The sequence below is a fragment of the Enhydra lutris genome, unplaced genomic scaffold, assembly GCF_002288905.1.
Source record: "Enhydra lutris kenyoni isolate GAN:26980312 unplaced genomic scaffold, ASM228890v2 scaffoldscaffold62, whole genome shotgun sequence".
Lineage (NCBI taxonomy): Eukaryota > Metazoa > Chordata > Mammalia > Carnivora > Mustelidae > Enhydra > Enhydra lutris.
This window is the reverse complement of record NW_019154146.1, coordinates 8,051,106-8,065,698: the sequence shown is the minus strand read 5'-3', so window position 1 is coordinate 8,065,698 and position 14,593 is coordinate 8,051,106. Positions and strand designations below refer to the sequence as shown.

The following is a 14,593-nucleotide window of genomic DNA, read 5'->3' as shown; positions in this document are numbered from 1 at the left end:
TGTCTCAGTCCCATGTCATGGAGCTTAGCATAAGTGATTCCATTTTGGGCCTGCTGTCTTGTTTCTAACACACAGTACCACAAACTGAACCAACAGTAATGTGCTGTTTCACAGTTCTGCCAGCCAGAAGTCCAAAATCAAGGTGTCAGCAGGGCCTGCTCTCTCCGAAGGTTCTAGGGGATGACTCTTTCCTTGCCTTTCTCCCAGCTTCTGATGTTGCCTCCCATTCCTGGTGTCTTTCACTTGTAGAAGCTTCACTCCTCCATTCTTATATGTCTGTCTTCCCCTGTGTGTCTCTGTGTCTCTACTCCACTTCTTATGAGGACACCAGTCTGATAAGATTGGATTGAGCCCACCCAACTATCTATATCTACAAGGATTATATTTTTAAATAAGGTCACATTCTGGAGTGATGGCAGTTAAGACTTCAACATATGCTTTCAGGGCACATAATTCAACCCATAACATGGGGTCTTGAGCTACCATCTTGGAGTTTGTATTTTCTAAAAGGTTCGTTGCAAAATTTAAGCGAAATACAGGAGAGTTATGCTCTATGCCATTTGACGTTAGAGTTTCTGATATACAGTTTCTATTCAAGTTTTTCCAATTACCCCAAATGTCCCTCATGTCTTACTTTTTTGGGGTCCAGTCTCCAACTAAGGGTCACACATTGCATTTTGTTGTCTTGCCTTTTTAGTCTCCTTTAAGTCAGGACAGTGGTCCTCAAACCTTTGTGTATGTGAAAAGCTGCTGGAGAGCTTATTAAAAGAATTTTCTGGGGCCCATCACTGAAGATTTTGAGTCAATGGGTCAGAGCAGGACCCATGGATTGGCATTTCTAACAAAGGAAAGCTGTGTCAAAGCTGCTGGCCCAAGGACCACACTTTTGTGAACCACTGATCCAGAACAGGGATTGGAAAACTTTTTCTATAGAAGGCCAGGTGGTAGAATAGGTTTTGTGGGCTCTGTTGCAAACACTCACTACAATTATAGGAAGAACAGCCACAGACAATACATAAACAAATGGGTATGGCTATATTCCAATAAAACTTTATTTACAAAGGAGCTCTGTAGCCAGATTTGGTCCTCAGTGTGTTGTTCATATCCCCGACTTGGGAGAGTACTTCTGCTTTTTTGGAGGGGGGTGCCTTACAGACCATTGACATCTTAAAAAAAAAAGTTTTATTTATTCATTTGTTTGTTTGTTTGCTTGTTTATAGCATGAGCAGAGGGAGGGGCAGAGGGAGAGGAAGAGGGAGAATCTCAAGCAGATTCCACAGGGAGAACAGGGCCCGACTCTGGGCTCGATCCCATGACCCTGAGATCATGACCTGAACTGAAACCAAAAGTTGGATGCTCAACCGCCTGAGGACCCAGGTGCCCTGAGCATTGACATTTTTTTAAATTGTGTATTCAGTTTTCTTGTGGAATGCTCCACAATATGGGTTTGTTTTATTCTGATTAGATTTAAATTAAACATCTTGATAAGAATATCATGTAAGTGATATTGTGTACTGCAGGGGAAAATTATGGGAGACTTTGAAACGGACCAAAAATAATATCGAGCAACCTCAGTGGAAGGCTAGGCACCATCTAATGGCCCCTGCTGAGGTATCTGATTCTATGGGGCTTTGTGCCTTTCATCGCCTTCGAGCTATTTTAAAACTTGAGAGATTGTTGAATACTGTTGATAATATCTACGATTCTTGTCTTTAGAAATGCAAATTGTGTCCATTGAATATGCAATTGATTTTTGACTTATGGATATTGACCAATCCTTCATCTATTGGGCAACTTCAGCGTTCCTGACTGCTTATAAGTGTGTTGGACTCTCTCTTTGGATTCCCCTTTGAGCCAGTTGTAACACGCTACTGGTTCTCATGTTAATTAATGAGTTAAACAATATCTTTAACACATGTTCATTTTACATCTGCATCTGAGTCATAATTATGCTCTTTTCAACATTACCTTTAGCAGTACTTTTCATTACATCACTTTAGGAGGCAGAAAACATTATTTTTTCCAAATATTGGTGATAGTAATCCTAATCACTTGATTAAGGTGTTTCTAGCAGATCTTTCCCTTGTGAAGATATATTTCTCCTTTACTAGGGAAATACACTTTGAAGGTGATACTTTGAGACAAAATGAATATTCTCCGGCTGTAACAGCTTTTCACCTGATGCTTTTAGTATCCCTTGAAGATCGTTGCCTGTATCAATTATAATAGAGGAGTTGCAAAATATGAACCCTTTCTAGATGCCCACAGTTGGACATCTGAGCTCTCCCCCTGAGCCACTACAGTGCTTTCTCTTCTTGGGTTATACTACTCTTTCAATAGCATGCTGACTAAGCCAGACTCTGGCACTGTCTGACTTGGCTCAAACCCAGGCTTCTTACTAGCTGCATGACTGGCAAGTTATTTAATCTCTCTCCTCAGTTTCCTTATCTGTAAAATAGGTGCAATAAAGGTACTTTTTTTTTTTTATAAGGTCGTGTTAGGATTAAATGAGCTAAATGAAAGCACCAGAATGCTACTTTGCACACCATTACCCGCTCAAGAAATGTTAGCCTCTATTGGGTCATGATTATGTGTACGTATTTGCATCCCAGCTTTGCCACATCTTAAAGTGCTTTTGGATCAGTCACTTAACGTCTCTGAGTGTGTTCCTCATTTATAACAAGGGTCCAATCTCGTGGTTTCCAGATTCATGCTTAAGTGCTAGCCAGTAGGGTTTGGCACGGAAAAACATTAAAGAAAAGACGAGCTGGCACCGCTGGGGTTAGTCTGTATCTTTTTATTTGCTCTTAGAGAAGGTAAATTTTTTTGAGCTCAACACTTCAGATTTCTTTTTACTTTCACACAGTGCGTAGCTCAGAGCCGTTCACAAAGTGTGGGTTCAACAGAGTATCTGAATAGAGGAATTAACGAAGCCCTGCTGGGTGGCACTCACCTCGCAGTCACGCCTTTGCCTCCTTCATACTCCCCGGCCCCGTATTCGTCCTGCCTCCCCAACGTGGGAAGCCCAGACTTGGGAAATACTCCCAGGGAAGGTTGTGAGAGGTTGTGCTGGGCGAACGCGGTACCCCCGTGCAGGGCTCCAGGGCTGACTCCGCAGAGCAGGGAAAGTGAGTTCCCACTCCTCAAGGCTCCGAGGCGACGCCGCTGTGTGATGGCACTCACGGCTCGGCACAAGTGTGACCCCCTTATTTTCCCTCCCCGGCCGTGGGTCCGGGTTGAGGTACGGTAACTCGAAGTTGGGACGCTCCCACACCGCGACCCAAAGCGTGCGCAGGAAGAAAGCGAGGCCGGGGTCGGTCCCCGCCGAGGGCAGCCGCGGGGACTCAGGCCCGGGCCACGCACCTGCGCCCCGCTCCCCGCCGCGCCGCTTCCTGCCCCGCGCGTGCCGCGCTCACGTGACCGGGCCTGGGCGGAGCCTGGGCGGGCGGGGATCACCTGAACAAGGGAGTCATGTGAGCGGGGCGGGGGAGGGGGCGGGGCCAAGCGCGATCACGTGACGCTGTTCCGGGGCCGCTGCTGCTGCTGCCGCCGCCGCCGAGCCCAGCCGAGCCGCGCGCCCCTCGGGCTCCTGCACCGCTCCCGCTCCTCTCGTGCCCCTCGCCGCCTCTCCGCCTCCAGCTCAGCCTCCGCCCTGGCTGCACGACCATGTCCCGGCCGCGGCCCCCGGCAGCCGCGCGCCGCTAGCCCCGCGCTCGCCGCGCAGTCCGGGCCGGGCGCGATGGGGGCCGCCGTCGGCCGGGGCGCCCACCTGGGGCCCGCGCCCGCCGGCCGCCCGCTGCGCTCCCTCCTGCTGCTGCAGCTCCTGCTGCTCGTCTGGGCCCCGGGATCCGCGCTGGCCCAGGGCGCCGAGTTCCCCGAGCTGTGCAGGTGGGTGGCCCGCCGGGGCGCAGGCTTCGCTCGCGGTGCCCGGGGCGCGCAGCTGGGCTGGGTGGGGGGCGGGGGCGCTCTGGGGAGAGGCTGGGCTCCCCGAGTCGCCTTTCTTCTGGGTTTGGGTTCCCCTGGCCCCGAGGGAAAGTTGCCCGCATAGGGGCGAGGGATGAGAGACCGAGGGGTCGTGCGCGCGCGGGCGGGGGGCGCGGGGTACTCGCCGTCCTGGCGCTGGCCCGGGGGGCCGCTGCCTAGCCACTTGTGGCTGTCACTAAGTCCGGGGCGTCTTTGTGTGCGAGCAGCCGGCCGCCCGGACCCAGCCGGGTGTCACACTGCGGGCACCCTCCGCCCAGCTCTTGCCCTCTCACAGCGGAGCGCCTGCGAAAGTTGGAGGACGCAGGAACTACAGCTTCGCTTTGTTCCCACTCCACGTTTTCCTCAAAGTTCACCAGCTGGTCTTTGGAGAGGGCCCTTAGTGTGGAAGGATACCGCACGAATGGCCTTAGAGTTGGAGGGGGGGTGGTTTCATTTGCTAATTGATTTCCTCCATGTAGGTTTTTCCTTTTCTCATTAAAGTAGCTTTTCTGCAGAAGGTGACTGACTTTTTTTTTTTTTTTTTGGATCAAGGGACTGGAGGGTGGTCATCCTGTATTGGCTTTCAAGACTTTACCCTTCACATCTCCGAGCCTAACTTCCTGTCTAGTTGCTTACATGATGTCATTGTCTCCAGGGTGGATTATTCTAGTGGAGCCTTTTGCTCTGGGAATCATGATTGTATAATCGCCAGTCCCATCGAGGGCTGTTCGTGTCCTACGCGGGCGAGGATGGGAGTCCCGGGGCTTGGGAACTGCCAGTTAGAAGAATTTTCTGACCAACCTTTTGTGGACTGTTTAGGATGATGGAGAAACCAACTTTTATTTATTTATTTATTTTTAAACTTTGGTAGAAGGAAGCAGGGCGAAGAGTTCGGAAAGACCAGTGAACTGGTGCTTCCAAGTTATATCTCAGAATGAAGTTGAGCCCGCTTTGAGCTGAACTTTGAGTTTGTGGTGGGGTTTATGGGATTCTTAGTTTTCCCTTGTATCAGACATGGTCTAATTTGTACCCCTGAGTTTAGAACTCGCAGATAACACTGTTCTAAGGAGAGTGAGACTGAGCTCACAAAAGAAATTCTTTGCAAGGTCCACGTTCTTTATTTCTTTTCCCTTTTTGGGGAGGGGGGAGGAAAGCAGACTGGAGTGTTTACTGCACATTAGTTAATAGGTTAGTTGGCTGCTCTAAGATACATATTACACAGTAATGAGCGTGGTACACAGAAAAGGGGGTCGACTTCTGTCAGGTCAAGCTGCAGCTAACATTTAAAGGAGGAGGTTTTGGAATAATGGCTGCTGCGACCAGTCCTGTTGGGAAGAAAGTAACTGGGCTAGTGGTCTTGAAGTCTTGGTCCTGTTAGCAAATTGGAATTTATTTTTTTTATTTTTTATTTTTTTTAAAGATTTTATTTATTTGTCAGAGAGAGAGAGGGAGAGAGAGCGAGCACAGGCAGACAGAATGGCAGGCAGAGGCAGAGGGAGAAGCAGGCTCCCCGCCGAGCAAGGAGCCCGATGTGGGACTCGATCCCAGGATGCTGGGATCATGACCTGAGCCGAAGGCAGCTGCTCAACCAACTGAGCCACCCAGGCGTCCCTGGAATTTATTTTTTAATAGTTAAGGTTAAAGTTGGTTTTGATTGCAGAAACATGTAAGTGGCTGATAGGGGGTTGGGGGGGCCTTAGTTTCACCCGAAAGTGAGTCCTCGAAGCGACTTGAATTTGAATCTGCATTTGTTAACCTCCTTTTCTAGTGGAACATGGCTTCTGGGTCCAGTAGGAAATGGCCTTTGTATCTTCAACTTTGCAAATGCTAGAGAGTGCTCTAGGGTGATATGCATTGTTAGTGGGACAAATGTGTCCTCTGCAGTCTTAGAATATCTTTAAAGTTGGCGTGTTTGCTTTTTCTTCCAGATTTCCTTAGGACAGCAAATCTCCCCGTCCATTCAGGGGTGGGCTTGGACACATTTCTTTTCCGTGTCTGTTACTGTTCTGCGGTTTTGTGTTGAGACTTCTCCAGAGCTGTGCATAATCTCAACTTTAAACTTAATATTCCGCCAAATGAAATTCTTCCTATTTTTTCCTGTTTTAAGTGAATACCTTGGCTTAAATGCTTGTTAAGACATTTTTTTGGGGGGGAGTGTCAAAAATCTGTGTGTACTTTTATGAGATAACGCTGGCTAAAATTCCTTAACTCTAGCTTATATTTGGAGAACAGGAATGCAAGCTGATAATTTTTAAAATCCAGTATGAAAAGTTCTACTTAGTATCACCAAAGCGGGTTGTGTTAAGCTGTCTTTTTATTCTGTCTTTGGGAGTCCATTTGTCTGAAATGTGAATGACCCACCCAGATCCCCCCCAGAAGTATGAAAAGCAGACTGTACAAGTGTTACTTTTTGTGTAGCTTCGTCAAATGGCAGCAGGCCCCAGGTAGACATTGCAGTAGACACAAGGATCACATCCCAAATATTTGTAAATTGCTTGTTTGTAACACAGAACATACTTTTTTCCACCGAAAATTGTCTTGTTCGTTGTGGTTTGGCATCTAGGGCAGTCACCAGAAACCCCTCATCCACGCCACAGTTTGTAGTGCCCAGACACTGTACAGCTTTAACTAGCGCCCTGCTAGTAAATTGTCATTGTCTCTCAATAAAAGAGTTGGGTCCCAGGAAGCAACTTCTCTCTTACCCAGTTCTCTAAACCAAAAAGGATACTTGTCATCTGCGATCCCTTAGAATCGCAGGGAGGGGAGAGGAGGGAAGTTGAGTAGGCTTCAGGGCTGCCAGCAGGTCACCTGGCGAGGCCCCTGGGTGAGGGCAAAGCTGAGGGCCAGCTGTGGGCCTGCTGTCTTCTGGGGTAAGGAGGTGGCAGGGGTGTGGTTCCTGGTGCAGTTAGTTACTGGGAGGGGTGAGGGAAACAGTGGAGAACTATTGGAGCAGCATTTGTGCTCATGGAGGAGAGAACAGGTCTCTGTGGGTTGTGCATTGAAAAGCAGGGGCAAGAAAGGCAATTTTCCCAAAGGCATGGGCCTCTACCGAGTGCTTCACATGCCGCTTCTTAGAGCGCCTTAGTTGAATGTTTTCTAAGACTCGAGGTGATTGCTGTGCCAGGTGAGCTCTGAGCTGGAGAAAAAGTTGGTGGATTCTTCATCACTCAGCTGTTTTGGGAGGTGGTGTGCTAGTGGAAAGAACGTGTTTCCTGAGGCCAGTGTGACTGGCTGTGGGTCTGGCATGGACAGAGGTCCCAGGGAAGGAGGAGTGTTAGTGCTGCTGAGGACGTCTGGAGGTCAGCGGGGCTGGAACAGTGAAAGCAAGTGGTGGGAGGGCAGAAGCCAGGCCACGCGAAGTCATCATCAAGTCACCAAAAGTGACCAGCATGCTCTCTACTCGTCTGTAGCCTGACTCATCACTGTGTGACTTACACTTTGGAAACTACCATTTTACATCATATATGGTAGATGAGTTTCCATTTTGTTTAGGTGTTAACAGCCTAAGGGGTCTTAACAGTTTACCCTAGTTATAAAATAATGCATTGGGCTGCTTGATTTAAGTAAAGTACTTTATAATTTATTCAGAACAAGTTTCCCCCCAGTTGTTTGGGTACAAATGCTGGAAAGTTTTTATTATATTGAGAACAAGGGAATAATGAAGCCAGCTGGGAGTTGAGGTTGGTTTGGTTGCTGTCTCTAAGGAGATTTTTTTTTTCCTGCAATTTTTCTGAAGGAACAATGCTTATATGCTTAATTTGGGCCACATGTTAAACCTGGACCACATCCATTTGTGTGTGCAATTTCTTGCAACAATAAGTGTGTGTAGAAGCCCAAGGTTGTTAATTATGGGTACATTAGATCTCATGCATTAATTTTTAGAACAGCATCCTGACGAATTCCTAGGAAATGAATTCTTGGAGGGATTTCACATCTTTTATCAGTATTTCGTAGAAGGAGTTTTGAAAGATGGGGTTGAGAAAAATAATTCACATGTTCTCATCTTTATTTTGATCTCAGCATGTAAAACTGTATCGTGCTGGTCAGAGGATTCATTAGGGTCTCAGAATGGGGACTTAGTGGCAGAAAGTAGCTCATTACTTTGGAGGTAATATTCTTTTTCTTTTTTTCTCTCCCCCCCCCGCCCCAGTTGTGGGGATCTATCTCTTGGTAATGCCCCCATTGGTCATTGACGGTGTATGAGAAGGTGGAAGTGGCTGAGATTGGGTATACCTATGGGTCCTTTGTGTCTTCCTCATAGCTGACTCGTGACCATTGAGGGACAGAAGCCTGAAATTACACCGATAGTGTCTCCTCATCTTTAATCCTGGCAAGGTGACATAGGATTCATTTATTCCTCAATAATTTCTTAAGCAGAGGGACAGTTGGGTGGGGCCAGAGCTGAAATTGGAGCCACCACGAATGGAATGGCATGGTGCTGGCCCAGAAGACTGTGCTGGCCACGATTGCCCTCCCTAGGGAGGCAGCAACCATGCACACCCTTCTGCAGTTATTTTTGTTAGTTTTAAATAATGTCATTTTAGTTTTGATTTTCTCTTTGATCTAAAAATAATCTAGGTGTTAAACTAGCTTTTGGCTGTTATAAATAAAAAGCTGTTGAGTATTTGCACACAAGATTTTGCATAGACTTTCCTTTTTTTCTTAAGTAGATATGTGGGAGTGTCCGACTATTCGTTTTGCATTGTCCATTGTCCATTTTGCATTCCCACCAGCGTTATATGAGAGTTTCAGTTCTCTGTCCTTGTCAACACTTGGTCTTATCAGTCTTTTTAATTTTAGCCATTCTAGTGGGTTTGTAGTGGTATCTCAGTGTGGTCTTAATTTTCATATCCCTGACTCATGATGTTGACTGTCTTTTCATGTGTTTATTGACCATTTGGACAGCCTTCAGTAATGCCTATTAAAACCAGTCTTTTGTCACCCGCCTCCCCAATTCTTTTGGGGAGGGATCATCTTAACAAGTTTTAAGAGCTCTGTATGTGTTCTGAGTACAAGTCCTTTCTTATGTCTGTGTAATGTGTACTGTGAATATTTTTTCCCGGTCTTCGGCTTGCCTTTTCATTTTTAAAATATGTACTTTGATCAACAGATACTTTTAAATTTTGACAAAATTCAGTTTATCTTTTTTTTTTAATGGTTTGTGTTTTTTGTAACTTAAGAAATCTTTACTTATGCTAAGGTTTCTCAGTCTCAGTCCTAATGACATTTAGGATGGGTAATTCTTTGTTGTGGGGGCTGTCTTGTGTATGGAGGATGTTAAATTGCATCCCTGTCCTCCACCCAGTAGATGTCAGGAGGTAACCCCCTGCTCCCACCCCAGTTGTGACCAACAAAAATGTCTTCAGACGTTTTAAATGGCCCTTGGTGGGCAAAATTACCTCCAGTTGAGAACCATTGGTCGACTCAAAGGCCAACCAGATTTTCTCTTATGGTTTTCTAGAAGTTTTATAGTTTTAACTTTTATGTTTAGTCCTATGTTCAATTTTTTTGAAATAATTTTTGTGTATGATATGAGGAGAGGCCAAAAGTTTATTTTTTCATGAATATATATAGTTCTGTTTACTAACATTTTATGTAGGATGATTAAAGCTGTTTTTAAGTGAGACTGGACGGTAATTTTCTTTGCCATGCTGTTCTTGGCTGGGCTTAGCATCAAGAATATATTTGCTTTGTGGAAAAAGCTAGTTAGTTTTTAGTATTTTATATGCTGTGGGAAAATTTTGTGTAAGATGGGTGTTTTCTCTTTCTTAACTGTTGGTAGAACTCACCAGTAAAACTATCTGGGCCTGGTATCTTTGAGAAGGTAGAGTACCATGGAGGAGGAGTTTTGCTTATGCTTTCAGTTTTACCTTCTTTATGTATCTAGTCAGATTTTCTAGTTTTTCTTAGGCCACTTTACTGAAAGTCTGTATTTCCTAGAAAATTGTCATTTTAATTTTGCATTCATATATAAATGTACAGCATGCTACTCTTATATTTTTGAAAATACTCTTTGTCTCTCTAGGTGAATTTTAAAAACTTCTGATGTCTGTGCATTTTTGTCTTCATATTTAGTAAAGATTTGACTACCTCTTTTGTTTACCAGCTCTGTCACTGTGTATTGTCAATTTTATTAATTTCTGCTTTCTCTTAATAACATATTTGAAAAGCTTAGATCTTATAAGTCCTTTTACATAATATTAGATGAATTTAAAGCTATATGTTTCTTTGTTCCAAGGACCATATCACTCAGAGCTTTGTTACATGTTTGTTAACCTTTAAATTCTAAATAGTTTTTTTTCAGGAATCCAGAAGTTCTAACTGTTTCAACTTCCTGAACCCATTGGTTGTTTAGAATCATTTTTCTCTAGGTGAATGGATAATGCCCCCCCCCAACCATTGTGGCTAGTGAATGGGGTGGAATTTATTGACATTGCCCTTGTGGCTTAGCACCTAGTCAAGTTGAGAGTGTTCTGTGTGTTTGGAAAAACTGTTCTCCATTTGGGGAAAAGTTTCTGTAATTGTGCTGTTCAGCTTTTCTTCATTGTAACTAATTCTTTGTCCTGCTTGACTTGTCTTTAATACTTTGTATCTGGCTGCTACATAGAGTTCCAGGAGAAAGTCTTGTCTCTCCGCTCCCAGCTTTAGCTATTTTGTTGCTCATAAGCTCTAAAACTTTTCTCTTGTTTTTAAAAAAATTTATTTCAACAACTTGATGTATAGTCACGGCTGCCTGTGAATCTATCTTTTTGGCTGCCACAGTTTTCATCGTTCCTAGGAAGATAGGTTGTAAAGTTCTGCTCCGATTGCTCCATTAATTCTCCTTCCTTGGGCTTGTTTTCTTTTGTTGGTAGTTTGTCCTCGTTTTCATGGCGTTGGTGCCCTTTTGATGACTGGTGATTCTTGATTGTGGTCTTGGCGGTGAGTCTCCTTTTGGACATTTGTTGCCTGTCCTGGTGCAGCTGTGCAGGGTATGGCTGGAAGCAGTTGTTGGATCTTGGCTCTAAATGGTTTGAGAGGAGTTTGGGGGATGGGCGAGGTGGGCCTCTGGCTGATGCATCTTGGTGTCTGCTCTTCAAATCTCGGGACTTTTCTGCCCTCGCAGGTATCACCCCCAGGCTGCGCCTGCCAGGAGATAGTTGATAAAGCCGTGTTGACCGCAGTTGGCCGAGTGCCGTGTGTCCTGCCTGCAGCCGGAGACTCGAGAGCTGGAGTATTGAGCTGACTCTGGCAGATCTCCTCTCTCTGGGTCTCACTTCCGTCCAGGGGAGAGGGCAGTGGCTGTGTTGGGTTTGAATTTGGGCCCCTCCCTTTATTAGTTGCTAGGATTCAGGCCAGTTATGGGTCCTTTCAGGCCTTCATTTCCTTTTGTGCCAAACCAGGGTGCTAGTCAAGTTTTTAGGCTTGGTTTGAGGGTTCAAATGCATGTCAGTGCCTTTCCCAGCCTCAGTGTTCGCAAATGGCGGTGGCAGTGATGATTACTTTCTGTCTGTGAGCTGGAGTTGCTGCATTTATCTTCGTGGTATTTTTAGCCTGTTACCCTGCACCCCCGGGGTTCTCTATTAGTGCCTTGGGGTTTCTGCCTCAACCAGAGAGCATTGCTTCTTTAGCCGTTTTCTACATTGGCACCGCCCCGAAAGACTCCTTTTGAGAAAGAGACGTTTCCATCGTCTGAAAAAGTTTAGCAACCACTGGACCGTGTGATTCTTGGGGTCCATTTTGCATCCAGAATTCTGCGGTTCGGAGGTACGCATCCTTCAGGATTCCTTCAGTTGTGAGCTGCAGAAAGCCACACTGGAATTCCCTTAAACAAGGAGGAGCTTCATGATGGGAGGTGTAGGCTTTGGGCGGATGCCAGATGCCATATGTCAGGCCGGCCCTGGGCCCCTTCCTGCAGTTTCCTTGGCTTGTCTTCCTTCCTGGGGCGGCTGCAGCAGTTCCACCGTCCAGGGGAAGAGAGAGCCTCCTTGTTCATCTCCTGTCCGGGCTAAGAGGCCCCAGCTGACGTTTATGTGGGTGTCAGTGGTCAGCAGGGGCCCCTTCTTAGCTCTCCGTGGGCTTCCCTGGACGGAGGGGGATGGGCGCTGGATTCCGGCATGGGAAGGCAGGCCAGGGGTGGGGGGTGGACGCGCAAGCTCTTCTCAGCTCTGCCGGGCTGCTCAGCTGCAACAGCTGCTGCTGGAGAGGATTTTGAGGCGCCCGAAGCCCTGTGTCATCTGCCTATTTTGGTCTCTGCGTTAGCCAGCGCGGGGGACAGGTCGGCGTGCACCCTTCCCAGCGGTGGAGGTGGGGGGGTGTCGGTCGCTCCAGTTCCTTTGAGCATGAAACTTGCCCTTCAGAGCAGCCGGGGGCGTTGGGGGGGGGGGGGGGGGATTCTTCTGTGAGCTTCTGTGTGCTCTGAGATCCGCTGGGGCAACTGCCCTGCGCCTAACATCCGGAGGGCAGCTTCCTTGGGTGGAGAGAGCAGATCCTGACGAGTCTTACGGTGCCCAGGCGGCGAGGAGCGCTGTAGGAATTAGAGAGATCGTGAAGGTGTTACTCAGTTTTGCTTTCAGGTAGGGAGGCAAAGATTGCGGGATGTGCGAATGGAGGAAGGTGGCCTTTGAAATCTGGTTGCCCGTGGGCAGCCTGGGAGGGAAGTGTAAGAGCTGTCTTTTCAGTCGGAGCCTTTGGGCTCGAGTGTGCAGATACTCCTCAGGGCCCGCTCAGGAGGATGCACCGGTGGATTTTGTGTGTAAAATTCACTTGTTGCCATCTCTGGGTTCTCGCCACCCTGAAGCCACTTACACCTTGTGAAATGATGTGTTGTACTGAAAACAAAAAACTCCCCCGACACTCCCTGGTCTCTGCCCCTGGTCTGAAAATAGAAAGCCAAACCACCAGAGTGGAAGTGCTGAGAAGTGGATTCCTAGAAGTGACAAGGGCGCATCTCCATTGAGTCACCCTCTCCTTGTTCCTTGGAGCGCCTTGGCCTGCTGCGTGCTGTACACGTGTTCCTCACCACAAACAAAGTGATAAGCCAACGTGGTTCTCTCTTCCGTCTTTGTAGAGTTGGCCTTTGGTTGACATTTTGGTGGGAAGGGCTGCGGGCGGGGCCCCTTCGTAAGGAAGTGTGCACTCCTCCAGGGCCTTTCTGTAAGATGACGTACAAGCAGAGACCACGAAGGCAGTGCCTCATACTAGGGGGACCGTGTGTCAGGTGCTCTGGCGAGGAGCACGCTGATGTGGCTAGGACATGACACAGGGGCCGCAGTGGCGTCTGAGGGAAAAGGAGGAGAGGGCTGGAGGGGAGGTGGAGAAGTAGCTGGGGACCAGGTCCCATAGGCCATTGTAGTGACTCTGGCTTTTATTCCAAGGGTGGTGGGAGCCCTGGGAGAATTTTGAGCAGAGGCGTTGACATAGGGTGGGTGTGGCCAAAGGAGAATGCTGGGACTTTTGATAGACTGGGTAGGCAGTTACAGTAGAGTGGACCAGGGTTGTAGCAAACGGTGGTGAGGAGTGGTTGGAGTTGGGTATTTTGAAGGTGGAGGTGATGGATTTCCTGATGATTGCTTCTGGGATGTGAGGAGAGAAAGACAAGCACAGATTTTACTGTAGTCCGTGCAATTGGAAGTTGCACTGCAAATGGAATTGCTATTTTCAGAGTTGGGGAGAGCCATGGCAAGCGCAGGTTTAGGGGGGAAGACAAGGCATTGGTTTGGCCATGTTGATGTTGAGATGTTCTAGCATCTGAGTGGGGAGGCCAAGTGGGCAGCTAGACTGTGCCTTTAGGGGTTGAGGGCAGTGCCTCCGGCTGGGAATGTCAGTTTGGGAGCTGCTGCATAGCTGGAAAACACTGGAACGAGTACTAGGGAGTTGTGGAGGCCAAGTCTGAGGGACCCCATTCCTGGAGGTCTGCCGGATGCCGGGGAGCCTGGAGGGGACGCTGATGAAGAGCTGCCAGGGAGATGGGATGAGAACCAAGAGAGCACAGTGTTCTGGAAGCCCAGGGAAGATGGGGCTGTAGGAAAAAAGGGGTCAGGTACGTTGAATGTGGAGCAGTTGCGTACCACGAAGACTGAGAAGTGACCAGGGGGTTTGGCAGCGCAGAGCTCTTTGGTGATGATGACACAGGTTTTGGGGGAGAGGTGGGTGAAAGCCCAGTTGGCTTAGAGGGAATGTGAGAGCATAGGCTGTGCACACAGTAGGTTTGGAGTTTGCTGTAAAGGGGTCAGAGCTGAGGGTGGGTGCTGCGCTGGCGTGTGGGGCCAAGGGGAGTGTTGAAAAGAGCGGGGTCTCTTACAAAAGGTCGGTATGCTGAAGGGAGTGATCTGGCACAGAGAGAAAGGGAGGAGAAGAGAGAGGACACAAAACCCGGGTGCTGTCCCCAAATAGGGAACAAGTCTGGCAGTCAGGGCAGGCCTCCGTGGAGAGAGTGTGTGAGGACGGTGCAGGTAGACGGGTAGATTTGATGGAAATGAGGAAGTTTCTGTTTTAATTTCCATAGTGAACCAAGAAACAGGCTGTCTGCTGAGGGTGGCAGTTTAGCAAATGGCCACCTTTTCTCTTCAGGTCCCGTTCGGTTGGTGACGCTTCTCCTGTGGCCGTGTGGTGGAGGCGCATGTGCTCTGAGGCAGGACAGGCCTCTTTC

The 14,593-nt window shown here is 47.8% G+C and overlaps 1 protein-coding gene across 1 annotated transcript in view; it reads left to right on the top strand.

The window, feature by feature from the left end:
* The first annotated feature begins 3,622 nt into the window (after positions 1-3,622).
* Positions 3,623-14,593, top strand: part of LOC111158747 (insulin like growth factor 2 receptor) — a 96,327-nt gene continuing 85,356 nt past the window's right edge. The window contains exon 1 of the mRNA XM_022520990.1: positions 3,623-3,888. Within this exon, the coding sequence (XP_022376698.1) occupies positions 3,740-3,888 (149 nt within the window). The 5' untranslated portion in view covers positions 3,623-3,739. The remainder of the gene's footprint in view (positions 3,889-14,593) is intronic.